General features: G+C 41.0%; 3 protein-coding genes across 4 annotated transcripts; 2 read left to right on the top strand and 1 right to left on the bottom strand.

Annotated features, from left to right (window-relative positions):
- Positions 1 to 903: 903 nt before the first annotated feature.
- On the top strand, positions 904 to 13191 carry leng8 (leukocyte receptor cluster (LRC) member 8). Of its 2 annotated transcripts, none has more exons than XM_071536015.1 (15): positions 904 to 1233; positions 1787 to 1919; positions 2303 to 2437; positions 2807 to 2884; positions 3495 to 3927; positions 4312 to 4483; positions 4565 to 4735; positions 5275 to 5520; positions 5608 to 5766; positions 5979 to 6273; positions 6540 to 6641; positions 6736 to 6804; positions 6914 to 7043; positions 7717 to 7924; positions 8018 to 13191. In XM_071536015.1, the coding sequence occupies exons 1-15, from the start codon at positions 1193 to 1195 to the stop codon at positions 8178 to 8180; spliced, it is 2535 nt and encodes an 844-aa protein (XP_071392116.1). In that variant the 5' UTR covers positions 904 to 1192; the 3' UTR covers positions 8181 to 13191. The 2 variants fall into 2 exon arrangements, with proteins under 2 accessions (XP_071392116.1, XP_071392115.1); XM_071536014.1 differs by having other exon boundaries at positions 1787 to 1934.
- A 3576-nt stretch (positions 13192 to 16767) lies between these two features.
- On the bottom strand, positions 16768 to 25112 carry LOC139658008 (RNA binding protein fox-1 homolog 1-like). The gene is made up of 12 exons (XM_071536013.1): positions 25026 to 25112; positions 21498 to 21734; positions 18675 to 18854; positions 18448 to 18501; positions 18235 to 18327; positions 18069 to 18138; positions 17904 to 17963; positions 17676 to 17811; positions 17547 to 17586; positions 17385 to 17452; positions 16907 to 16991; positions 16768 to 16812 (listed from the first exon to the last, which is right to left on the bottom strand). The coding sequence occupies exons 1-12, from the start codon at positions 25110 to 25112 to the stop codon at positions 16768 to 16770; spliced, it is 1155 nt and encodes a 384-aa protein (XP_071392114.1).
- Positions 25113 to 27053: 1941 nt separating this feature from the next.
- LOC139658007 (small ribosomal subunit protein uS4-like) lies at positions 27054 to 27663 on the top strand (the record flags this gene model as incomplete). Its single annotated transcript, XM_071536012.1, has 3 exons — positions 27054 to 27172; positions 27280 to 27402; positions 27635 to 27663. Coding segments are annotated over exons 1-3 (249 nt in total), but the record flags the coding sequence as incomplete, so codon positions are not given.
- Between the last annotated feature and the right edge of the window lie 5 nt (positions 27664 to 27668).

The following is a 27668-nucleotide window of genomic DNA, read 5'->3' as shown; positions in this document are numbered from 1 at the left end:
TTATGTTTAGAAATAATTTTGGGGAAGAATATTGCTCTTATCTCTTTCTCTCTCTGTCACACCACACACACACACACACACACACAGATCCTGCAGCTGTGTGATTGACAGGAAGGTAGTGTGGAAAAGGAACAACATTGTATGTAATGTGAGTAGGCCTGTGGAATTAGTATGTCATCACTAAAAAAATAGTAAAGTGGGAAACTCAGACATGTCGATGGGGTGAAGTGTCAGTGACACAGACAGTATCTCACAGAGGGGTCGAAACAATTTTACATTTGTTTTGTGAATGTATATATGTTAAACTTTTTTGGTTGGACTTGGAACATGTTTGAAAGGTTATATGGCACTAGGATTTATTTATAAAAAAACATTGTACAATTTAAAATTGAAGTAAAACATTATTTTGAAACTCTACAGGGTGTTAAAAACCAGACAGCCAATAAGACTCTGGCTGCTATTTATAATACCTTAAATATATTTTTTTAGTTTATTTTTTGTAACCCCTGGTGTAGTTACCTCATTTCTCTTTTTATACACTGTATTTTATAATTTTTCTTTTTTATACAGTCATTGATGTATTGTTGACAGACTGTTGTGTTCCTATGACATTATTATGTGGTGTGAATACATGATAAATAAAGGAGAACACACACATAAAAGAGGGGTCACTGTGAAAAGGTGTATTTCTTTGGTTCAAACTTGCTAGATATATAGCGATTTTTTCATGTAATAGTGATATCTTGACGACAAACTGAGGAACATTTTCCCCCGTTTCCGCCACTGACATGGCTTCATCCAATGAGATGAGGAACGTGAAGAACGGACGGAAAGCGTCACTTGACTTGGCGAATTTTACTTAACTGCCATTTTGTATCACTGACACAGTCCGGGCAGGCGAAGTTGGTCGCAAACGGAGAACAAATTTAATATATAAATATTCACTTGATTTCAGATCTCGTATTCTGATCAGCATAGTTGAAGTCTGATCTGTTGGAATAAATAGCGTTATTCTCGATTGGTAGATTAGTCCTCCTGACTATCGCGGCGGACTTCATCTTGTTTACCTTTTGGTCCTAACTGTCGCCCAGAACGCTATATACGTTAGCTCACTTTCTAGCTAGCTAGCTTGCTAGCGAACGTCCGCTCTAGCGTTAGCTTGCTAACGTTATCTAGCCTGGTCGGTGGCGAAATGGCGGCCAATGCGACACAAACAACCCCTACAGCTAACTGGTACGTCAGTACTTACTAGCTAGATAATATGGCCAACTAAAACAGATTAATTAGATTAAGTAACGGCATATAGTCTTCATTAGTTCACAACCGTAGTCATATATATATATATAGTTAAAGACATTAGGTACGTTTACGGTGCGGGCTAGTGTTAGCTAACAGCTAAGGAGAGGCGGTGGGTTAGTTAGCTACTTATAATCAAAGCAACTAGGGTTTGGTGTAGCTACATTTGGCCAATCTGTCCTAGCTAATGTTGCTTATGCGGACACATTCGAATTTGGGCCTAGCTTCGTTTTCACTGGCTAACGTTAACTTGGGCGATTTAAAGTGCATGAGTACAGTTAGTTTGTTAGCTGACGTCAAAACCTGTTTTGGGATTAACTGTTTTGTACAAATTTTGTCCTAGAAAATGTAGTTATGTTACAGTGTTTATTTGATATACTCTACTATACGAGGTTTCTGAGAGTTTTACTGTTTAAAGGATCTTGGTAACTTTCAATTCGATTTAACACATTTCTTCCGCATTGACTCATGGTCTTCGTGTTAATGGCAGGTCATATGGAGCTGCCCAGGAAGGCCAGGTTCACGAGAACCCAGAATGGGAGAAAGCAAGACAAGCACTAGCCTCCATTAGCAAGAGTCAGAGCACTACTAAGACTGCACAAGCCAACCGGACCACAGCAGACGTTTGTGTGAGAGAGGTGTGCTATTATCTCTATTATCTTAACTGTGTCAGAATGAATACGGTGTGAGCCATTCCTGCAGCTCAACCCAGGGTTCAGAAATGATCTCATGCCAATCGATCAAAATGTCATCATTTACTTCTCTGTAGAGCTGTACATACCTCTCAGTTTGCAGGGAGTGCTGCTCTCCAATACATTCCAACGGAGCTCAGGTCTATTTCTGTGAGCGCTGGGTGGATTGTATTCAGAGATCAACAAATACTTCTTTATTTTCTTGACAGATTTAGCATTCTTGCAGCATTATCATTTTTTTCACTTTTAGACGACTTATACTCCATTCACCAGCATAACATCAGGGCTATGTCTGTATGTGTGTGTCATTTCAGGCTGGTCAGTTTCAGCCAGCAGTGACTGACTCTGCTGCCATTCAGCAACAGCAGTACTATCAGTGGTACCAACAAAATCAACAGCAGTATCCTGGATACACTTATCCCTACAACTACTACTACCCCATGGGTCCAGTAAGTATATAGGAAATGGATTTAATTATGTATTTTGTTAACTTTTCTAACAGTCAACTCAGTGATGCAGGGTGTGCACTGAATTGAACACTGTTACCTTGGAATCACCTGGGAATGCTTAGAACTTTTTTCTAGTAGAACCTCAACCCTCCAAATCAACCTGTGTACTTAATGAGTGAATATGCAAGAAATTATTATTATATTATTTGTGGAATCTTACCAAACATTGGCATGTACTTTCCTTGCAAGCCTACTCTCCCAAATGACCGCTGTTCCTGAGGGTTTTGGATTAAAAAGGTTGCCACTCGGTACAAACAGTGAATTTCATGTGACTAAAAGGGTAACATGGCTGTCTCCTTGAATTTCCAGTATGGAGGTGCCTATCCACCAAATCAGTATGGTGTTCCTCCAGGGCCTTACCCAGGACCCCCAACTCCTAATGGACAGGTACATAACAGAAGTTCCTACAACCACCAAACACACAGCAAGTTAGCTGTCATACTCCCATCTCAGTTTTCTCCCAAACAACTGAAGTGAACAGGGTCTGTTTGTTTAGAGTTCCAAAAGGGGCATAAAATGAATCCAAGTGTTTGCAAAATGATTGCAGTGCGAGTCCAAAAGGCCTTAATTTACCCCATTGCCTCCTATATTTACCTCAGTGACCGTTTCTTGTTTTTAGAGAACGTGAATAGTCATGCACCTGAATTGTCATTTTGGGGTGCACTGTTCCTTCATCTGTTTCAAATATTAATGTCATGTATCTTAAATGTCTCGGTGATTAAAAATCTAAAGAGTTTGAATTAAAGGAGGAGGAGGTTTGAATAATTCTAAAAATGCATGTTTACTCATAGTAGTTCCCTTCCAAAAATTAATCACCAACCCTATCAAACCCCAGCAGATATATTATGGTCATTTTGTGCTATGGGACAGTAAACGCTTGATGCACTTTTAAATTGGTGTGTTAGGTCTGATACACACTTTTGTTGCAAATGTGTTAATTGTTTTGTTGTATTGGTAAATAGCTTCTTCTTTTTTGTTTACCCTTCTCCTTTCATAGCCTCCTCCTGTGCCTGGAATGGATGACCAGTCATCTAGCTACCCCTCTCAACCCCAGCCCCCTCCCCCTTCTGCCCCTCAGCCCCCTCAGAGCCCAACAACCTCAGAGAAACCCCCTCCTCCCCCACCCCCACCCATTCCTCCCCCACCCAACTCCCAGTATCCCCCTCCTCCTTCACAAAATGCTTACAATCCCAACAACCCTATGCCTTACCCACCTGGCGACCCCAACCAAATGCGAGCTTACAATCATGCCCAGGGGAGGCCTAACTACGGACAGAGCTACCAGGCCCAGAACGCCTATCAGGCTTCTCAGAATAACTCCCAGCAGCAGCAACAGCAGCCAGGCCAGTATGGACCAGGGCTTGGCAGAGGAGATCTCAACAAAAACAAAAACCAAAAACAAGGACAGCAACTCTGGCACCGCATGAAACGTAAGATTTGAAATCTTTTGTGAATTAGCTGATGTATGATGTTTCAATTGAATCAGTACAGAGAGCTGGATATAGTTATCAATGATTTGTCTGGTATCACTTGCAAATGTTTTTCTTTTACATTGTCCTTCAATGGCAACATCAGGCTTGTTCTGTTCTAGATGTGGTGAACTGTATTAGATGAATTGTGTAAAATTACTTCAAGCTTTACAGGAGGTTCATCGGAGGAGACAGAAATAGTCCAGTGGAGTGGAATGCAGCTCTGATGTCAATTTTGTTAGGAAATGGAGAAGAGTAACGTTAATGTGAAAAATTAACAAAAGGTTCTTTTAGATCAGTTTTCATATCTCCATTCTATGCTTTTTACAATTTTTGTTCCCACAGAGGCACCTGGGACAAGTGCTGTGAAGTTCAATATTTCCAAGAGGCCCTATCAGGTTCAGTGTTCCATGGTTCCCAATCAGACCTTCCCCCCTGGGGAGCAGCCCTCAGGAATGAATCCAACTCCTTCCTCACCAGCTACTGCCAGTGCTGCACCTGGAGCTGCTCAGACACGGTGAGAACTGGACTGTTTCCACTGCCTGTTCTCCTTTTCCTTTTATGAATGATGTCCTTACTGTTGATTGTCTCTCTCCAGTCCCCAGGACTGGCCCCAGGCCATGAAGGAGTATGTGCAGCGCTGTTTCACGGCCTGCGAGACAGAAGAAGACAAAGATCGCACAGAGAAGGTGCTGAAGGAAGTTCTGCAGGACCGGTTGAAGGATGGCTCTGCCTACACCATTGACTGGACCCGTGAGCCACTGCCAGAGTAAGTTGAGAAGAGGAATAGTGCTTGATATAGTTTTAACTGTTATCTCATCTTTTTCAGATTTCTTCCAACTCCTGTGTATAAGCTTTGTTGTTTTTACAGGTTAAAAATTCGAATTTATATTTAATTGCGTTGTTTTAATGAGTTAATATAGCTAGTTGTCAAGTGCTAACTAGTAGCATTAATTGGAAATGAACAGAAAAAATCAACTTTTAAGTTTGTCATTGACTCAACAATGAATACAACCGTTCCCAAAGCATAATTTTTTATTATTATTTTATTTATTATTCCTGTAGTCTTTCAATAATAGTTCTGTCTGGCAAAACACATTGGTAGGGAAATGAGGAAGCAGGCAAATCTGATTGGCTGTGATGCAAAAAGTTCAGCTGTGGCCAAATTTTCGCGGAAGGCAAGCTTGAGTGTAAACACATCAGCCGCTGGTCGCTCAGCTCTATAGGAAATGATTGGATTTCCAATGACTTGATTGTTTTGCTTGCAGTGTGAACATACGCTAAGACTTTTCAACTCTTCACCTCTAGACTGAAGGCCAAGCAGTCTCGTTGGGAGGCTGTGCCATCCCAGAGGACATTGGATAGCTCAATTAGCCGTGGTGGAAATACAGTGGCAGCTTCAAGAGGCAGGGGTGGTGGACACAGATTGGGCCACTACAGGAATGTCTTCTCTCAAAGGAGCCCGTCTTCCAGTTCCTCTCGCTCCTCCTCTCGCTCACCGTCCCCCTCCCACAGCCGACACAGGGACCGGAGCAGCCAGAGGCACAGGCGCAGGTAACACGCCGTTTCCCCGCTTTGTCTTTTATCACTGAGGGTGCCCAGTGTATTTCTTTTCTAAATGTGTGGTCTCTGTGCCACCAGTGATTCTGGCTCCCAGTCAGACAGCAGCATTTCCAGCGACCTCCGACCTCAGCTGTCTCGAAGAAATCAGAAAGGAGGGCGTGGCCGTGGTAACGACAGGGACCGAGGACGTGGAGAGAGGGGCCGAGGAAGAGGAGGAAAAGCCAACAGAGGAAGGAGGTAAAAGAGAATCTTATAAAAAATAATGTTATATTGAGTAATCGGACCCTAAGTTTAACTTATTGATCACTGGTCTTGAGGTAGGATAAAATGGAGTTCTATGTCTCTGTTTAGAAGTTAGAGGAAAACTGATCAGGGTTATTTTTTTTTTGCTAATGAGCAATGGGAATAACTTGGTGTAACAAAGTGTCCCTCGCCCATACTCTCTCCAGAAACATGGATGACACCAATTCTGGTATGGGTAAGAAGAGGAAAGGCGGCAACGCTGGTCTGGATTTCCATGACCCTAACCGGGAGGCCAAGAAGCAGAGCAGGGCGGCCCGCTTCCACAAGCAGCTTCGCTCGGAGCCCCTGGTCCTCTCCATCAATGCCCTGGACCTGCCCAACGGAACGCAGGAGAGCCTCAGCTGGGAGGACTGCCCCATTGTGGGAACCTGCCAGGACATCACCAAGAACTACCTGAGGCTCACCTGTGCCCCCGACCCATCCACCGTGCGCCCTGTGCATGTGAGGAGATATGGCCTCTTTGTACCGTTGAAGTCATGCAGTCTAGGAGATAGGATTTGGTTATTAAATTTTTCTTTGACAATCATGGAAATATATTTTTTTATTTGATACTATACAGTGGAGAATGACAAGAAACAAGGCCAGAGAAGTGGCATGGCATGTGACAAAAGTTGCAAAAAGTATATTTTATGTACCTTAGACTGCTGCACCACAGAGCACCAAAGATCCAGGCTCTGATCTATTTCTGAACTCTTGTTTTCACCCAGGTGCTGAGAAAATCTCTGCAGGCAGTGAAGACTCACTGGAAGACCCATCAGGACTACACCTACGCCTGTGAACAGATGAAGTCCATACGACAGGACCTCACGGTTAGTTATCTTCATTTATCCTCCTTCCAGTCTTTGGCATTTTTCTACTTTGTAAAAAATTCTTAATTGGACTCGACTTTCCTCAACCCTCCAGGTCCAAGGAGTTCGCACAGAGTTCACTGTGGAGGTGTACGAGTGTCATGCACGCATCGCTCTGGAAAAGGTGAGTTTGTTTTCCTCTGGTAGCGTTTCAGTAGTTGGCAATATTAACAGTGTGCATCATGTTTTTGTTATTGTTTTTTAAATATTGGTTAAATATTTATTGTCTTCAGGGCGACCATGAAGAGTTCAACCAGTGCCAGACGCAGCTGAAGGCCCTGTATAAGGAAAATCCATCAGAGAACATCGGGGAGTTTACAGCATACAGACTGATGTATTACATCTTCACCAAGAACTCTGGAGGTATGCTCACATTTTTTTAATGGCTCAATATTATGCATATAAGCAGTTCCTTGTCCTATGTATTCATTATAGTAACTTAAACAGTCGGTAACACTTTATAATAACCATAATTAATAAATGGTAAATTGATAGTTAATTAAACTTTAGTTAATAGTTATTTTACTGTTAACAAACAATGAAATGATCATTAATAATGTTTACTAATTATTAGTAATGCTATAATTTATGTTATTTTATCATTCGTTTGTGTAATATAAAATCATTTGTTTATAAATGATATATTGTATCATAGCTTTTTACCCTTTTTACCGTCTCTTATCAGCTATGATACAATATATAATTTATAAACAAATGATTTTATATTACTCAAACGAATGATAAAATAACATAAATTATAGCATTACTAATAATTAGTAAACATTATTAATGATCATTTCATTGTTTGTTAACAGTAAAATAACTATTAACTAAAGTTTAATTAACTATCAATTTACCATTTATTAATGATGGTTATTATAAAGTGTTACCAAACAGTCAACTGTTTATGTAGGACATTTGGCCTCAAAGCACCTAGCAGAAATGGCATATTAATGACTGGACTCAAATACTTAATTTCCAGAGCTATGGTGTTATGGTTCTCTGTTTAATCTTGACCCTTTGTCTCACCCTCCAGATCTGACCACTGAATTGGTGTACCTGACCCCAGCGCTGCGGGAGGATCCGTGTGTGGCTCATGCTCTTGCGCTCCGTGCTGCCTGGGCCCTAGGCAACTATCACCGTTTCTTTAAGCTGTACCTGGGAGCCCCACGCATGGCCTCTTACCTCATTGACAAGTTTGTAGAGAGGGAGAGAAAGATCGCACTCCGGGCCATACTCAAAACGTAAGTCATGTTGCAGTCAGATGTATATGCAAAGATTTTAGGTCCAAATTATAAAGTGCTGACCTCTGTGTTTTCTCTTTCCTCTGTCCGCAGATTTAGACCCGACTTGCCGGTGGAGTATGTGCAGTCCGCTCTGGGCTTCCCTTGTTTAGACTCCTGTATGGCCTTTCTTACTGGGCTAGGAGTCACCTTCTTCCTCTCTGACCCCAACAAGATAGACTGCAAAGCCAGCTCAGCTGTTTTGGCTGCCTCCTGAGGGGGGGAGGGATTCTGGGGAGGGGGGAAGCGCACTAAAGGGAAATACTTAGGGACCAGCAGGGACCCTTTAATATGAATGCACTGCACTTCAGACACCTCAGCCAGTTGAAATGGAGAGTTGTTGGTAGACTAAGAACTTTGAAGTCCCATAGAGAAAGATGAATACTAGCAGACTCTGCATCAAGATCTAAGGGTAGATTTAATCTTACCACACTCAAAGATGAGGACTATTTTAAACGTGAGGGAGAATGTCCGCATACACAACCAATCAAATATTGTAGTTTAGCCTAGTGTCCCAAGTTACCTCTCAAGATATTTATGATGCCAGAAACATGAGTGAACATCTTAGATTGGGATTATCCTGTACTTCCAGCACTGAAAGGCCAAGTAGTAACAGAACCAGATCAGAGAAGAGCTTACCCTCATGGTTCCCTATCCATTACCACACTCAGATGTCAAAGCTAACAGTGTTCTGTTATGTTTTTTCCTTCCTCAAGTCAACAGCTCCAAACTCCTGAAGAGTCAAGCCATGTCAACCAAAAGGGAAATGCAGAAAGCTATTCTTCAAGTCATGCATCACGCCCTCATCCGCTTTGAAGCCAAGCCCAGGGATTTAGGTCAACTTTACATCTTCCTCTTTAGAGACTGTAAGCCTATGCTGATGTGAGAAGATGCCAGCAACCTATCCGGAAGAAGAGATGGTGGTTTGTATGTCCTGTCCTGCTCCCTATTCCCTAAAGGTATCTACGATTGGCCGTTCTTCCTGTTCCTGCCCTCCGACCATACCTCCCTTGAAAGCTATGGACTGATAAATTCAAAGCCTGGTTCCTGATTTAGTTGAGTAGTATTCATCCGTCTGTAACCTCTTTCCGCTCACACTTAGGAAGTGGTTGCCCAGCATTTGGAAAAGCTTTGCCTTCGATAGATACCTAGTCTATAATGCATCTCAATCTAATGAGCATTGACTTTATGTATGATGATGGATGCAGGCCAGTGTTCTTCATCAAGACGGCCTTCCAAATATTCTGCAGCTGGCGTCCCACCTCTAATCCCAAAGCAGCTACAGGCAGAGAGGGAATCTGCTTCCATCGCTCCCAGGTAGAGGTTCCCCCGTCAGCACTTGGAATCCAGAGTAGCCCAGTCATCACCTCCTTTGATGGTGAATTGCAGCGTTGAATCGCATCTTTCAGTCATCAGCTCCAGTGTTTGGACCGTCGGAACGTCATCAACTCCTAATACAAAGAAACGGAAGCAGCGAAGCCGTTATCTTCAAATACAGCAGTGGATGGATTCTGCCTGAAGAAGCAGCGGAGGAAACCCTGTTGCTCCTCCATGAAGAAATGGCAAGATTGGTTTGTATGCTACACCTGGCTCTGGTCGACCAGGCAGAGCACGTATGTATGGCTGGTAAGAGAAAGGGACTTCTGTGGAAGGAGTTGGATGACAGCACTGCAGTGATGTTGTGTACACCTCACATTCCCGCTGTGTGTGTGAATAACGTAATGGTTAGCTTCCATCCATAGGTGATAAGTGTTTTATCTCTTTGTGTGTGTTTTTTTTGGTTGGTTTTTGTTTGGCACAGCAGTATTGGCCTTACCCACTGGCATGATTGCAAAGTAGAAAAATTAATTATGGAGCTGCAGTCAGCTTTTAATGCAATTTACAGTTTGATTTTGGTCAAATTAATTGGTTATAAAGCAAATTTTAAACTGCCAAAAGTGGATTGAGTAACATCCCAGGGATGCACAAATATATGCTGCTGTCTGAATGTCATATGGTTAAGTATTCAAAGCAAAACGTGATTTTTACACTTTTGCAGACATTAATTTTCAATAAAGAGGGAGATGTAAGTAGAGTAGTGCTTTTATGTCCAACTTATCCAGTCTGCTCATGAAATATTTTTCTAAATTAAACAAGTCTGGCAAGTCTAGCCTTATCTCCAGTATATACAGGACACGGTCATAGTAATTGAAAGGACATTTCAAGGACAATTGAAATGGCATTGTAGTGGAGTGAGGAGCTTTTTCTGATGTGATTTTGGTCCATTGATCCTCTATAGGTTGGTGCTTATCACTATCTGCATTAATTGTCATGGTGAACAGTATGTCATTCCAGGATCTCCCATAAATGTAGAGTTGTGATCTCATGTGCTTAGAGAAGGAATTTACATATGACAAACATAATGATGCCGTTTCTTGTCCCATGAAGGGGAATATTTTTGTCCAGTTGATTAGTCATTAGAGAGCTACTCATTAAAACATGCCAGGAAATGCCCCACATAAGTACAAAACCAACAGAACTTTTCACTCTGGTTTGACTGTATTGCTGTGTTTGGTGCTTATTTTCACCATGTCCTATCAGTTTGGGTCTCCTACAAAATGAATGTCCAGAAATATAAAACATAGATTGACATGTTCCTCACAATTTTTTATTTTTTATTTTTCAAGTCTTTCAACAGTATTAACTGCTAGTGTAGAAATCTTGAGCTTGAGGTATTTAAATATGTGGTGTAATTGACCGGGGCATGAGTTGATGCAGGCTTACTGTAAAATCTACTGGCTTATCTACAGAGTATATTTTTGTAAATAATATATGATATTGCTGTGATTTCTTTTCAGTTAGTGTGTAGCTTAGATTTTTTTTTTTGTTCACACAAGGGTAAGTGTGATATTTTTCTGTTTCACAAGACTATTCTTAAAACCATTGATGTGAATATGTAAATTTAAAGATGGATTGAATTGCTTTGCCTATATCTTCGCATTATCATTGCAGTGATTATATAATGGAGGGGGTTGATAGTTGCCAGATTCTGGTACTAATTTCTCTTAGGGCCATCTGACAACAAGCCATTATTTTTGTTGGTTTACTTGCTTCAAATCATTGCAGTACATTAATTCTTAATTTTATGCAAGAGACTGCACCGGCTGTCTCAAACCAAATCTTTGACAGATGTCATTTGTAATGCTTTTGTCATTTTAGATGCCTAACAACAATTTATGTATCGATTTGAGATCCCTAAGCATATTTTCTTGGCTGCATGAATAGTTGTCCCTACCATTCACTGAAGTTCCAATTATGAGAAAGATTTGGTTTGTCAAACTGTCTTCTCGCCTGCCACATTTTGTGTCCCATGCCAATTTCCATATTGACATTTGAAAATTGAACCCACAGTGGCAAGTTTATGTTGGCGAGTTAGTGTTTGGTTCAGGCAAAAGTTGTTGATGTTCTTGATTGATTCAGAAACGCGATGACACATGGGACCACCATCGCCAAGCACATCTAATTGTTATATAAAAGCACAGCATGGCCTTCCACAAAATGACAAATTCCATCAGATAACAAGGTTGTCAAATTGGTCCTCTTGTAAACTCGGCTCATCACTGTTTTTGAATGTGTTCATTGTTGACCACTGTTTCAGCATACCATTGTTGACGAAAATGATCTCAACATGTTTTCCTTCTTCCCTCTTCATCTACCTGACCCCTGTCCTCTCTCTGCTGTTCCCTTCCTCCCCCTCTCTAAACCTTTCTCTCACACACCAGACCTCTCATTCTTCTGTTTGTAGTACTGCATTGCAGGAGCAAATGGAGTGATAAGTGGGGAACCTCCTCCTCAGCAGCAGCCTCCTCCTGAAGCCAGCCGGAGAGAGTGGAGTGTGAGCAATCCAAGTCTTGGTTTGACCCACTCAAGTTCAAGCCATACTGCTGATAAAATACATGGGAGCCTCACACATTATGAATTGTCTGTGTGTAAAATGTTTATTTGCCACTAATGTGATCTGCTGCTAACCTAAAGCTAAAAAAAAATGTTTCCTTGTTACAGTAACACCTATCATGTTTAACTTTGAAACAAGATGTTTGGTGATGGAAAAGTCGGTATGTTTTTGTGGTATTCTGTTTGTCCAGACACATTTGCATTTTTTTTAAATAATAAACATGCCTCAACAGTTATTTACTGGTTAGAGCTGTTGTTATTTATTAGAGTAATATTTGTTTTTTCAGTATATTGATGCTGTTAATTACAGGTTGTGTGCAATATAGTTTTGAGAATTGTTTCCACAGCATCTCAAAATGGGTCTGGACATACAGAATGTAATGTGTTCTTATCCTCAAATAATATATACCTATACTCAGTAGCCATTTTTTTTATTTTATTTTATTTTCTGTTTTTCTGGAAGTATGTGCTCTCCTTCAGGCAGGCTGGCTCCTTTGACATTTTGTTGGTGTGTGCTCCCATGTTGAAGAATTGCCTTGTTGCTTCACTGTGACAGGTTGACTGGCTGTTTCGACTGGCTTGTGTACATGTTGTAAGCTTTTTACACAGGGTTAAGATGTGTACATCCAAGGTCTCACTTTTTCAGCAGTGAAAGAGCCCAGAGTATTTGCATTTTATTTTTCTGTAGAAATTTCACTCCAGACAACTAACAATATGCATTTTCATTTTGAATGTTTTTCTTCTGATGCCCGAGTCATGTTTCAGTATTTTTTGCTCCCATGTACTGTAAACCTCCATCAATCTCTGTAACTCCTTCCTTGATATTTGGCACTGGAAGAACTCCCATGTCCCTCACCTCAGCTCTATTCATTTTTTAACATTTACTTTTGACTTGTCTCCATTTGAAATCTTGTCTTCTCTCTGTTCTCACTCTCTCCTCCTCTCTGCTGATCCTTACCTGCATGCCTCCCCTCCCCTGTCCCGCTCTCTCTGACAAATCTCTAACCAATATTTGTCTCTTCTCATTCTTGTTTTCCTTTTGTGTTAAGTATGTTAGTGACAGTGTTTGCTGAGTGCAACTAGCCACTCTCACTAGTAAGTATTGTATTGCATCTGCAATGCTTTAATAGTTTGTTTCAGCTAACTAACAACTGAAGCTGAAGGTTTAATTGCAATGCCCCCTCCCTTTCCCCATCCTCATGCCTCTACAGATTTGATATGATAAACTGCCATTTTGTAAATATTGTGTACATAATCTCTTTTTGAAGAACCTAATAAAATTCAAGTATAAATGACTCCTTGTTTTACAGTTTGAGATCTTGTGATGCATGCTGGGAGTTGATTCATGGATTTAGAGCTAAATTAAAATAAAGTAAGGAAAAAAAACCCATAAGAAAATAAAGTATCCACACAGATCAGAAATGAGTCAAGGCTGCGTTTACAGAGTTTATTGTGAAATTTCATGATTGAAATGGAGAAATCCAAAGAGAGACACCTGTGACACTGTAAGACCTGTAGATGATGGATCAGTTCAATGCAACCTTCCATTCATAACTTGAACATTTAATTTCGAGGTATATGACTCAATGTATTTCAAAAGAAGATAAGTCAATTAGATGGAGTAGTTGGAGAAGAATAGAGCAGTTGCTGTTTCGTGACAGGAAGGGAAAGCATTCAGAGAAGATAAAAGCATTACAGACTAGGAAGGAGATGGAAAAAAAGAACCCAGAAAAGGTAACTGGGGTATATGAATTATAGGGCAAAAAAATGATAGAAAAAGCAAGAAAATATAGCAGAAATCAAAAGGTGAATATAGAAGGAGAAATGTGGCAGAAAAAAAATGACGATAAGTTACATGCAATTAGTAAAGAAAGGGAAAGGACAGTGAGAGGAAAGGAAGATACTGAGGTCAGATAAATACAGTTTAGGTTGAAAGAGAAAGTTAGAAGCAAGCATGGAGAATAGAAAAGGAGGCAGCATAAAAAAGATAAAAGCTTGTGACAAAAAGCGATGAAAGTGAAACAAAAACTCTTTGTAAGGGTAGTACATTCATGAAAGCCTATTGACACATTCACAAGTGGCATTTTTCAAAATGAATGCCCTTGGTCAAATGTAATTTTATAATTTAATTTGCCTATAGAGTGACTCAGCAGATTTCAGCTCTGTCTATTCCAGTCATCTGAACTTCTGCTATTTAGTCTGTACAAATCTTAATAACCTCCCATAGAATAACAGCAATTAAAGGGCGGTTAATGTCCACTGTACTTTAATATTTTCCATCTATATTACATCTAATTACAAGATGCTTAATGGAATCTTAATGGCGGTCATATGTTTAGAAATAGACCAGGACTAAATGCAGCAGTATAATTCTTCTACCTCAAGTGTAAAGTATGATAATGTGTTACAAGGCTTTTTATAATAGATGATTAATCAATTTCTCATGGAATGTGAGGAGTCCATTCTGAATGTGCCATATGAAAAAAAATGTGTTTGTGAAAAGTGTTGTCCTGTAAAAGAAAAAGTTTCAAAGATACAGAAACAGAAAGTCTATGAAGGAGAGAACAAAAACAACCAACGAGGGAAGAGAAAACAGAAAAAGTAGAGCTGCAAAACTTTACCTAAAGAATATTTTAGAAAGAAAGTCAGAAAGGACAGATGTCTGCAAGAGAGAGTAAAGCACAGGAAGCAACCACGACAGAAAAGCAGAAAATAAAGCTATATTATTTACAGGAGCAGAAGAAGCAGAACAGAAAATAAATGGAGAGTAGAATAATCATGCAGCATGTAAAAAGAGAGCAAGTCATAAGAAAATAAATAAATGTTAGGTTACACTGAGAGAGAAGATGCTAAATCAAAATGGGATAGAATGGAAGCAGAAAGAAGATTAACAGCAAAAGAAAGCATGATACTGGATTGTATACCTTGCCAACATAACATAAATTAAAAATGAAGCTAATAAATAACACTAGACGCTCAAGGTTGGCACATTGCAGAGAATAGATAAAAGATGACAGGCAAAGGCTGAACTCCATGCACGTGAATGTACTGTGTGGTTCCTGATACATCCTGTAGTGATGCAGAATAGGATGTTTACAAAAAGAACCACTGATAAATGAATTGATGGATAGAGGAGGTAGAAGAGGAAAAAGCAACAAGCACTAAGATAGTTAAAGAAGTAGAAGTAGGAAAAGAGTAGTAGTAGTCAATAGAAAAACAGCTGTAAAGTAGACACTGTTTCAGTTTCTTTATAAGGCCTTTGTAATTGATTGGGATGATGTAGACACATGTGATGTGATGTGATGTGATGTGATGTGATGGGGTCTATCAAATTTCAGCAATCCTCAATATATAGATATTTGTTTACCAATGTATCACCACTAGTTATTATAAACTTGTACATCACATTTCACAGCCAATTAGATACAACGACCTTTTGCAATAGAGGGGCATAAAAAGCCTAAGGACAAAGTGAAAGCTAAGGAGATGAGAAATGAAAACAACAATAGACTGGAAAATGATTAGAATCAATAAAGGAGAGAAAAGGAGAGGAGAGACAAAATAGTTTTATTTAGAGGCAAAACAGCAGTGAAGAGTGCAGCAGAAATGAGGAAACAGCCTACAAGAAGTCATTAATACTACGGTAGTCAAGAGGTTACTCAACAGTTTTGAGTGAGGAAGAAAAGAGAAATGAGAGAAAACAGAGAGAAACATGACAGTCAATGCAGAGTGAGATAAGGCAACAGTAGATAAGGGTTTTAAGTACCATGATGAGAGGAGCAGGCTCTCAAGAGATTGCTCTTTACTGCAATCCCCAGATGTGAATGAGTTCAATGTGAAGCGGGGTGGGAAAGCAGCTCAGCAAATACCTTTCGCTAGATAAGTAAAAGTAAAACAAATCTTGCTTCATCTCATCTGGGAGAAATAACAGAGAGCATAGAGAGTAGCAACAGGCTCATCAGGCAGCGAGATACAGAACCATGACGACAGAAAGACAGGATATGTTAGTTAGGTTATATGGACAGAAAAGAAAACCTGGCTTTACAGAATCAGCTATTTGTATCACATACATAGAAAATGATACAGGACTAATAGTGAAAGCCGTATGAAAAATGTCACAGAGGTAGATTGTGAGAAAAGCAAAAAATAAATGAAATTCCAACTACATCCAGACAAACTTTAGTTCCAGGTTTGTCACATTGCAACCGGAAAAGAGAAATAATAATAATACCAGTGTCATAGCTGTCTCTCTAATTGAACAGTGATGATGCGTGCTCACACACACACACACACACACACGCACACACACGCACACACACTCACACACGCACACAGATAGAGAAAGCTAGTAAATCCTTGACAAAAGCCTGTGTCATCAAAAATAAGTCATTTAACATTGTACAACATTGTAACGTTGTACAGTTTGACCCGTGAAACTTCAAAAAAAAAGAATCTTAGATATGAATCACAAAAAACTCTCACAGTATTTTGCACCTTAACCAGCCGTAACCAACTCCCCTCATGTAGTGTTAGCCATCTTTCCAGGGGAAGAGCTGTTTAGGCCACAGCAATGCTCTTTAAATTTTGCAAACAGTCAATTGTTAAATAAAAGTTTTAAGCAACTGTCTATAAATTAGATAGTATCCTCTTCCATGTACTAAATATTCTTTAGTAGAAAGACTAGTAAATGGGTCCTACAGTATTTACAAGTACAGTCTGTTTAGTCTCTCGAGGAGCGGTTGTGATGGAGACAGGAGGGAGCACCTTTTCCATATTTCCAAAGCTTAAGGATCTCATAACCTGTCCTGCAGCGTCCATGGATCAGCCAATCCCAGAGTCAGAGAGAGACGTCTTTGCTCCCATTGGGCGGCTCAGTAAGGGGTGAAGCGGTTGTATCCTCCTCGGTACAAACTGGCCTAAAACAGAAGCAGAAAAGAAAAAGCCCTGAGTTGGTCGCTATAGATGTATTTTGCTCTTGATAGAGGCAGTAGAGGTTTTGACTTTACTCACCATTGTACCAACCCCATATGTTGTTGTTGGTCCAACTGAGTGGTGATAGTAGGGATCTGTAGCCGTGGCATAAACCCGTCCATATCTGGAGAACACATAAATCACAGATATTAATGTCATGACAGACCATATATTTTACCATGACTCTGTGTAACTTGATAGGTAAAGCATGGCACTAAGAACGCCAGCGTTAGGGGTTTGATTCCCACTTGGGCCGCCCATACTAATTATATGCACTCATGGTAATGAAAGGTGTGCTGGGTAAAAGTGTCCACCACATGGTAAATGTTACAAGTAAAAAATCTGCTTATTTGGGATGGCACAGAGCCTTTTCATATAGCCTTTATGCAGTGGCCTTATCTTTTCTGAGCACACTAAATACCTGTAGGTGTAACACCAACAGTCTGTGCTGTACCTATTTCCCCATCATTTTTTTCAATACACATTTATGATTGTGTGCAATGTTTTGTCTGCCTACCCATCGCTGTAGGTTGCTGTGGCAGCAGATGCTGATTGAGCCACTCTATACGCTGCAGGATAGCCACCCTGATTGAAAAAAATGAAATAATATGAGTACAGCAACAGCAAGCAGGAAACTGAATTAAAAAATTAAATATGTGGGAAATGTGTGGCTGCTTACATAGACTTCTGCTCCATACAGCCCATCTTGATACACCACTCTGATAAAAGTATAAACAATATTGAAATGTTTTGTAGTGAATGAAGTGAATGTTGACCATCATTGTTCATTGGATGAAGAGAGTCTCACCCGGGATAGGCGGGGACAGCGGCGGGTGTGGCTGCAGCAGAGCGGATGGTGTTGTAGACGGCCCGGCCTCGGCCGCGCAGCGCAGAGCCCCGGTAGGCCAGGGTGGGAGTCGCTACTGGGTAGGGGAAACTGGCAACTGAGCGAACAGGGAGGGAGACAAGGAACAGTAAGGTGAACAACGCTGATGATTTCAGGACGAGCTGTATCTCCGAGGGGAACTTTGCTCACCTGTGTAGAGCTCAGGTGCGTACATCGCTCCCATGACAGGGTTGATCTTCCACCCAGAAGCTGCACATAAAGGAATAAAATAAAAATGAGCTTGTTTTCCACTAGCTTTAACTGGAAGCTACCCAGGATCCCTCCATCCCAAAGAGAATTGATAAGGTGCCTTACTTGAAACCTCTCCATTCACAAGAGGCGTCTGGGGCTTCTTAGTAACGACTCTGGCCGTGGCGTTATTAACCTGCGGAGAGAAAGAACAGGGCAAAGACAATGATAATTGTTGATTATGTAGTATAGTAATGAGGGAAACTACTAATGGCAGGAAATTCTTTCTCACCTCAATCTTCCTCCCTTCCACAATTGTCCCGTTCAGTTTTTCTCTTGCTCGGTCTGCCTCCATTGCACTCTCAAAGGTCACAAACCCAAAGCCCTGCAGGTTTGAATGTTCATATTGCTTATTTCTTTTACTTTAATGTTTATTAAAAATCATTTTCAAATCGATTTCAGCTCTGATAATATTTCTGTCACAGTTCAATGATAGTCTACTCACCTTTGATCCTCTCTCATTGAAGATGATTTCTACATCCAGAATCTTGCCAAATTGCTAAAAATATCAGAGTAAGATTTCAGTTAGTTTAGTTTTCAGTGTAATGGGATTTTAGTTATACACAGAGGCAGTAATTACATTCAGATTGCCCGAAAACAGAATAATATTTTGTGAATACTGTGCAATCCTATGGGCTTCAGTTTAGAGGTAGGGAGAAATGCATCTCTTACCCCAAACATCTGCCTGAGGTCCGGGTCTCTGAAGCGGAAAGGGATGTTGGAGACATGGAGGCGTTTCGGTTGGGCCTTACCTGACCCCTCCTCCTCACTGCCACTGCCTGCTCCGCCCCCCGATGACACCGATACACTCAAAGACTGAGGGTCAGAGGTCACAGGGGCCAGGGCATCCTCCTGACAAATGAGAACATGTCGGACAGGAGGAGGAGAGGGAGCAGAGGGGAAGGCAAAGAAGAATGGACAAGAAGAGAGGACAAGAAGGACAGGAAAAGTGGAAATAGGTAAAGAAAGATGGAACACAAAGGATGGAAAAAGAAGGGAATGAGATGAGAATAGGTGTGAAGAAAAATGGGGGAGGGGGTTCAATAGAAAGGCAAAGAAAGAAAGAAATTATACAGGGATCTAAGAATATGCTAGGAATATACTTGGTTCATGCAGTGGACCACTTGAATGGTCAACTATTTTATCATTTGGTCATGAAATTATTTTTTTTTTTACATCAAATTCGTCAAGATCTATCAGAAAATTTCTGTGTTTATGTAATAATTCAATTGCATAAGCTTCACATTGCATTAGACAAAACATTGATCATTTTCATGAGGTCAGGTAATCAAAACCAAGTTCAAAGAGCATTCAGCACCCAGTGATCCTTCTCAGGCAAATGTGAGGAGGCGTGAAAAGGGGCTCCATTTTAGTGAGGCGTCTTTGAACACATGCCCGTTAGACTGATGTACTGTATACTGCCAATCAAAAGATACTCAGATACCGATAATAAAAATAACTTCAGCTGTAGCTAATAAAGTAATATACAGTTTTTAAGTTCCCCTGAAAAATAAGGAGGGGCTGTAACTCTCTGACTAGTTACCTTACTGTAAATTTTACATGGATATGCATACAATCTAAACAGTTGTCAACAGTTGTACAATGTAAACTGTGAAATAGATATAAAACTGTGGTATGGTACAATCTATCTGATTAAATTTCCCCCATGCAGAACAATTCAAGAAATAATGTGCCAAAACCAAAACATCCACTATCCCACAATGCACCACGATGCTAGTGTGTGTGTGTGTGTGCGCATGTGTGTGTTGGTCAACCAGCGTCATCAACTGTTGCAAAAATGTTAAATATTTTTTAAAACAAATGAATGAGTCCAAACAAGAAAATGAGAATGAAAAGTACTACAACAAAGGCAAAACAAAAATATAGGTGAGCTTCAGCAGTGAGGGAAAGAGAGGTGCGAGGGAGCAGGGTGCAGGTCAAAGAAAAAAAAAAGAAACAACAAAAAAACAAAAAAAAGCAAAGAAAAATCACAAAAGTGGAGAAGTATCTTGACATGTGAAAAAGTAAATTGTAATGAAAATCAAAATTGCAATCCCTTATGCAGAGGTGAAGACGTAGGTATTAGCATTCTAGTACCGAGAGGCAGATAGATAGACAGTGAGAAAGGCCTCAGTGCAGCAATAAAAGATAAATTAAAACAAAAATAGAACGTGAACAAGGCAAAGAAGTTGCGCAAGAAGCTTGAAAAGGAGAGGGGGGGAGGGAAGGCATGGGGGAGGGGGCAGAGGTCAAAACTGAACGTTCCAACAGGGTCAGTCTAGGGTCACGGTGCTGCTTTTCTGCCAAGGGTTAAAGGTCATTTTTCAAGGGGCATACTGTAATTAATAGGTGGGGACAGATACAAAAGGGCTGGCAGAGACACTTTACACAAACAGGTACATATATACACAGGCTGCTGTACTACAGCTGGCCACGGCTAACTACAGTAGACAGAGTTCACACCAACACATTCGCTCACACACACATAGACACATCACACACAGACAGGAGGTGGGAGGAGGGGGGTGGGGGGGGTAGAGGGGGGGACAGGGAGGAGGTTGAGTTGGGTGGTGGTGTCATGTCACGATGCAGAATTGTTTTCTGGACCTGAGCGATATTTCAGAGGGGGAGGGGGTCATCCGGTCAGCCTCCACCCTTTGACCCCCCCTCTGTGGCGACGTCTCAACTTTTCCCCCGAAAATCAGCACGGACCTTGTATGTCGGGGGCTCTAGTGATGGAATATATAGATGGGGCCACAAAACACCAGTTATATGAGAGTAGAAAGAGAGATGTGCTGCAGCTGGCTGTACACCTTGAGTAATTACCTCTGTCTCATCTGAAGGTGACTTGATTAGTGTACGACTTTTATTTACTGAAATAAAGTGTGTTGTATTTACATGGTAAAAGACACATCCTACCTTAAATTTACATACCAAAGATTTCATTTTAATTCAATCCACTGAAGTAAAAAAGTCAATCTAGTGTTATTACAGTAATTACTTTTTTACCTTTTGTGATTTTTTTTTTGATACCTCATTTCTTTTCTGAGTTGCAAGACCCACAAAAACTCATACATTCTACTTCATGTACAACTCTCCACACTTCAAACCTTTATTATGAACACAAGCTTTCACAGATGTAATGTTGACAGATTATCAATGTTATTTCCAGATTAATAAAACAGGGGAGAGGAGGAAAAGGAGGGGATTCATTTTCAACAACAAATCCCCTCTCAGCTGTCCCCCAATTTGCTCTAGTGAGTGTCGGGGGGATTCCCTTACATGGACACAGCAGTGGAGGCGGGGCTCTAAATATAGAAGTACCAGGAAACTCTATCTGTCCATGTTCCTCTGCTAGGAGATATGGATGGGCTACCTGAGAGATTTCACCAAGCACATCACCCGATTGATCCAATTAAGGCAGATCATACACTTTTCATCTGAAGTTCTTGTCATAATGTAAAAGTGCATTAATGATTACCAAATAGTCCTTACCGTGTTGCCGGACACCAGAGTCTCCGCCCCCTCATGCTGCGGGCCCTGGTAAACTCTGAGTTGGGGGTGTTCTGCGTACTCTGAACTGGGATGGGCGGGGCTAAAATCTAGAGGCGGTAGTCTGCCTGCAGATGTTGGCGGACCTTGACCTGGTGGGGGGTAGGAGGGAGGCGGTGCGTAGACCTGAGGCAGGGCCGGGTCACCGCTGCCAGGGCCGGCCTCCTGGGCAGGCCCTCCCTGAGAGAGAGAGAGAGAGACGGGGGAAGGAGGAGGGGGGATCAGTTACCGATATCAGACAGGATATCAGATGTCAGATGTGTAAACAAACTGACCATCAAGTGGGATTACTGGTAAATCCCTTTTTTTTTACTTACACTAATTAATTGTTAAATACAAACTGTGTGAGTCTGAATATAAAGTTTATGATGTATTAACAATCATCAAATAAAAACAAATCTCTCCACTATACCATGATGATAATGACAGAAAGGTCAATTGTCAAGCTTGGATATTAAAAGCACATCTGGTCACTAATCCCAATTTCCAAAAGTCTGTCTGCTAGTTGAAGCCTAAATCATTTTACTTCTAGTACAAACACTACAATGAAAAAAATCCCCTACAACTGCCAGGCAGACTTTTTACATTTTACTGACTGATAGAGACATTAAGTTAAATACTTTACAAGAACCATTCAGTATAGGTTTAAAATCTTTCTTTTTCCTTAAATCACACTATTCTTCATCAAATAAATGTTTGTGTCAGAACTGAACAAATAACCAGATTTAGCCTCCTTCAGCATTTGAGAAACAGAGCCACCATTCAGCTGAGAAAAATACATGTTGGCACACAACATGAAAAAAAAACTGAACTAAAACACACCAAAACAGAGGTGAACAATCATCAGATGCAGTCTGGATGAAAGAGAATTACACAGTTGCGAACTAAACGGATTGTCTTACCCCTTTACTGCATTCCTCGTTCTCTGATGCATTGTCCAACAACTGCCGCATGTTTTAATGCCATCCACCCGCCCACCGCACCATAAGTTAAACTCATCCACCAATCAAATCAAACGACTGCCAGAGCAAAGAGAGGACCGGGGGCCACACCAGCTGTGGGCATTTGTACCTGTCAATCACCTTGTTCCCCACACCCACCCTGTCTTCACTTTACACACACACACACACCCCGACACACACCCACACACACACACACACACACACACACACATACACGAGACAGAGTTCTTCCCCCAAGTTGAGGTATTTATGAATGTAAATGCTCCTTCTGTTGCTGAACAGTATATCACAGTAAAGGTCACCACTAAGAATAACACAATTGAAAAGGGCTACATGGTTTTTTATTACTTTACAGATGCATTTTTAAAACAAGCGCTCCCCAACTCCTTTCCCATGACATTAAAACATGCAAATCACATGTGTTTCTATGTTCAGTTGCCTCCGAACTAACTGAGTCTTTTATCTACAAGTTCGTTTTTTTAAAATTCTTGTTTATTTTCTGTTCAGAGTGATGGCTATTTAAAAACCAGTGCCTTAAAACATTGGAAAGCTGCTGGGAAATAGTTTCCAGAATCCATCAGCTCTTGTTCCAATAACATTTTAAGCTTCTTGCTCAAATATTTAAGTACCATAAACAGTGCTTTGGTGGCTGTGAGGGGTATTACAACAACATGGGTGAACACGTGACAGAAAGATCATATTTTCCCTCCTCCAGCACCTCAAATATTACCGCACCGTTAAACTTATTTTCATGCTTCCTCATGCAAACAGAATGCCACAAGTCAGTTAATCCTGGAACCAGCTTTAGGATCTAGGGAAGCTCTGGTATAATTAATAGTTCTCTCCTGTGCCGTCTCGTATATCTGTCTATCAGCTGTTGCAGTTAAGAGGTGGGAGGAATTAGAGATAGATAGATAAAAGAGGAAAGGACGGAGGCATGGTTGAAGGAGCGTGAAATCAAAACTCTGTTACTCTGTTAACATCTTTGTTGTCGCCATCCTGCTTCTAAATTTTGCAAAGTACAGTACAGAGATGGACTGTCCTTCAGTATCTATGTGGCTTTCTCCTCGGTTGACACTCATAAATTCCATCGACTCTCAATTTAGCCTCTCAATGGCCGCCTTAGCTATCATGCAGTGGGACATAGTGTGACTGGAATATATTTCTGAACATGTCAACACTAACTTGTGCCTGTATTGTGTCCCATTTATCACAAGAAACAGCCAATATCTGACTGTTTCAGATAGAAAGTGACAGAAGGGAGGGGGAGATAATAGTAGATTGTATTTCCCACCTATCTTTACACCAACCACTGCTCCTTAAGTATCACAGTGTCAGCAACCACACTGTCTCCCCTCTCCTCCTTGCAGTCTTTTTTTTTAAACTTCCATTTGTTCCCTCTTTCCTTCCTCCCCCTCCTCAGCTGTCAGCTTGTGGTCAGAGGTCAACGGTTCTGGGCCAGGTGGCTGCTGAGACAGTTGCAGGAGGATTTACACACAGACGACACTGCAGATGTGGCCTTTTAGTGTTGGCCAACTTACAGAAGTCAGGAATATGTACCATGAGACAGGAACATTATTGAACATTGTTAGGCGCATATAATGTCCAGACTGCTAAAAAGTCAATATTTAAATATACAATAGGGATAAATGCACACTAGGTGGATCCAGGAATCACATCCTCTGTTGCATTTTGTATTTGTATTTTAAGTATGCTTGACTACAGACAACAAGATAGGTGACAGAATGACAGAATCTCCCTGTGATTATCTGGTCTGAAGAGGAGGGCTAAAAATACAGCCGGTGTGATAAAAGAGACAAGGTAGACAGATTCCAGACACATTGGAGCTGTAATGGCATGTCAGGGACTCTTACACACACACACACACACACACACACACACACACGCACAGCCTGTTGGCATCACTACGACCAGTGGACTAAAGATAACCACTAATGTGTCCTTACAATTAAAATAAATAAGATCTGTTGCAATGTGTGTGCCTCTGCCAGCTGCCATCAGGCCCTCTTCGACTTGTCACTACTCTAATCTCTCTTGTGCATGAGCAATGTGGGCATCACTAGACTAAATTAGAGACAATATTTGGCTTTTATCAACTCCAGGAAATAAAGACCCTTTACAATTTTCTGCTGAATCAAATGTTTTCCTCCTCACTGGGCTTGATTAGCTCATCTAGATATCATATTGCCCATTTCTACACTGAAATTAATTCCTGTTTCACCATAAAATCCATTTAGCTATGGATTTTACTTGATTTTATTTCACTTTTCTCCTATAGCAACACATTTAGTCACCCTTGAATCCTGGGGCATTGAGTCACCTTAGCCAATGACTCAAATCAAAACACATTCAAACAACAGCAGCTGTACTGGGAGAGAGGGACAGCTTACTTAGATTGCACATGTGCTGATGTAGGCCTACGTGGAAAACATACATGTGAGAGAGAAACTGAGAGATTTAGAGATATGGAAGGAATAAGAGAGTTTACCTGAACTATGCTGGGGTAGCATGAGGTTGTCTGTGGATAGACAGGCAGTCCATAAGGCTGGAGGATCACAGTAGGTGAGGAGAGCATAGCCCAAAAAAACACAAACAAGGAGACGGGGGGAACGATGGGAAGATGGGAGGAAAAAGAGGAGAGCAGGGGGGAAAAGGAAGGGTTGAAATGCACACGGCCGAGCAAGCAGTCAGACTAAGGAAAAAAACAAAAAAATAAGAATCCGACAGAAGGAAACAGAAGATCCAAGAGAGTGAGGGAAAGACTGAGAAGATATGAGGAATCTATTAACCTCAGATTTAAAATAAAAAACACAAAAAAAACTCCACAAAACAACTGATCCTGTCCAGAAAAGACAGGATAGAGACTAGTGAAAGAGAAAGCGAGAGAACTTCTGTGTGTCCATCAGTTGATCAGCCTGACAGACAGAAACACATGCTCAGGGTCCCGTTTCAGAGATATATAAATAGTCACCCTGTCCTTCCCTCTGAGTTTACCACCTTACCACCCTCTCTCACACACTTTGTCACCCAGGTTTTCTCTGTCATTGTTACACACATTAACAATAATATGCATAATAACCTATTCCAAAACGCTTTGAAGGCGCCCGTCAGTGTGTGAGATTAATAAGACCTCAGGTTATTTGACTCCTTGTGCATATGCTCCACTTTAGCTTTGCAAAGCACAGACAGCTGGAGACACACACACACACACACACACACACACACACACACACACACACACACACACACACACACACACACACACACACACACACACACACACACACACACACACACCATGAAGCTTGAACTTTAAATGTTGTAAAAGCGGTTGTTTTCGCTTTGACCAGCAGAGGGGAACAAGACTAACATTCCTACTTCCGTTTGGGCGGAGGCATGATGGGATATGTAGTGTACGTCAGCCGTATAAATTAACGGGATTGTCCTTTGACTTCCTCTTTACTGCGCGAGCCTGAGCGAGACAGGTACGAGCGGCAACTTTATGGTCTTTACTACTATGTAAATAACACACAGACGTCTAAATATACAGCAGCGTTTATAGGCAATGCATTGAAATGTCACTGTATCGGGGAACATGTCTTCGAACAAGTCAACGTAGCATTTTCCAGTGGTTTAACGTTATATGGGAATAGCTAACTCGGCTAAGCTAGCTAGTCACCATGACACCGAACAACGTGGGTTGATCGCTGCGGCCTAGTCGTGTGGTTGATAGTCTGTTTTAAATGCACATTTTACATATCCATTTCAACTTACATAGACACAATTTGTCGTGCGTTACACTTTTATAAAGTCAAGTAAGGACATTGTACCTCTGTTAATACATAAGCATTGTAGCTATTGTGTTTAGGAGGGAAACGTACGTTGTTTAAAGGATAACGCCGGTGTAATTTTGTTAACCTATCGCCGTTAATGCCCATGAAAAATGTAACTCACCAGATGTTGTACAGTCAGAAGCTACTGTTTGTTATACTTAAGATTTGCCTTTTATAGGCTCCCATTTTCTTCAGAAATGCATTAAAACATCTCGCGGAGAAATGCTCTTGCCTTGAATGACGTGGTCTGGCAGTCCTAACGTGACTGTAAGGCCACAATCCTTTAAGTTAAAACGTAACTTTCGTTGTGCCTCTTCACTAGCACCAGAAGTAACAGTGCGCATTAATTAAGTGAAAATAGTGCCCCATTAAACTCAAATTACATGATGTATTAATTAAAAACAGAACAACCAGAGCCTTTGACATCCGTAAAGTAAATCTGCAGTAGCTTCTGACTGTCAAATAAATCTTTGGTTTTAGACTTTTCATTGGCAACAATGGTGATGGGGAAAATTACAATTGCTATCCTTTTAATGTCAGTTATTGGCAGACCAAGTAGACATTTTAACCTGACGATTAGACAGACTAGATGAACATGGACCTATGAGGTGTGTCTGCAATCAATGGGCCATCAGTCTGTCACTTATTGCTGCTGGTTGGCTAATGTCAGATTTGTCTTCACCCCACAGGCACTACTAGGCCACCATGCCCGTTGCCAGGAGTTGGGTTTGTCGCAAGACTTATTGTCACCCCCGCCGCCCCTTCGAGAAGTCCCGTCTCGACCAGGAGTTGAAACTTATTGGTATGCTTTGTTTTCATTAACGTAAGCCTTAAAATACACAACTTTGACATGACTTGAAGACCTTGCTGATCTTGCAGTTTGACTAATTTCTGACTGCCTTCTTTCAGGCGAGTATGGACTGAGGAACAAGCGTGAGGTGTGGAGGGTCAAGTTCACCCTGGCCAAGATTCGCAAGGCTGCCAGAGAACTGCTCACTCTGGATGAGAAGGATCCCAAGCGTCTCTTTGAAGGTAAGCAATATTTGGTGGTAGTAGTAGAGTAGTGTTAACTGCTGTTGTGTTGGCCGATGATTTTAAATATTAACAGTCAGATTTTCTGTGGTGTCAAGAATTCCTCGTCAATGAGGCCAAGTTAGTCGACCTGAAGCAAGTGCGCAGGTGTTATTTTAAAAAGGTTAACTTGTGTATATACCTGTACTATTGTTTGGGTTATTTTATAAATGGCTCCTGTTTGGTTTCTCAGGTAACGCTCTGCTTAGGCGTCTGGTGAGGATCGG

This window comes from Centroberyx affinis, unplaced genomic scaffold, assembly GCF_046629955.1.
Source record: "Centroberyx affinis isolate AG114_WGS23_722 - 3 ecotype Tasmania unplaced genomic scaffold, CSIRO-AGI_Caff_v1 ptg002815l_1, whole genome shotgun sequence".
Lineage (NCBI taxonomy): Eukaryota > Metazoa > Chordata > Actinopteri > Beryciformes > Berycidae > Centroberyx > Centroberyx affinis.
This window is presented reverse-complemented; position numbering and strand designations above follow the sequence as displayed.

Coding starts and splice junctions, on each gene's coding strand:
- leng8 (XM_071536014.1), top strand. CDS start 1,193: ATGGCGGCCAATGCGACACAAACAACCCCTACAGCTAACTG. Junction 3,928..4,311: donor ACTCTGGCACCGCATGAAAC/GTAAGATTTGAA, acceptor TTGTTCCCACAG/AGGCACCTGGGACAAGTGCT. Junction 4,736..5,274: donor ACCCGTGAGCCACTGCCAGA/GTAAGTTGAGAA, acceptor CTTCACCTCTAG/ACTGAAGGCCAAGCAGTCTC.
- LOC139658008 (XM_071536013.1), bottom strand. CDS start 25,112: ATGCTCTCCTCACCTACTGTGATCCTCCAGCCTTATGGACTGCCTGTC. Junction 18,139..18,234: donor TGGAAGGGAGGAAGATTGAG/GTGAGAAAGAAT, acceptor TTCTCTCCGCAG/GTTAATAACGCCACGGCCAG. Junction 17,453..17,546: donor TGTATGGAGCAGAAGTCTAT/GTAAGCAGCCAC, acceptor TTTTTCAATCAG/GGTGGCTATCCTGCAGCGTA.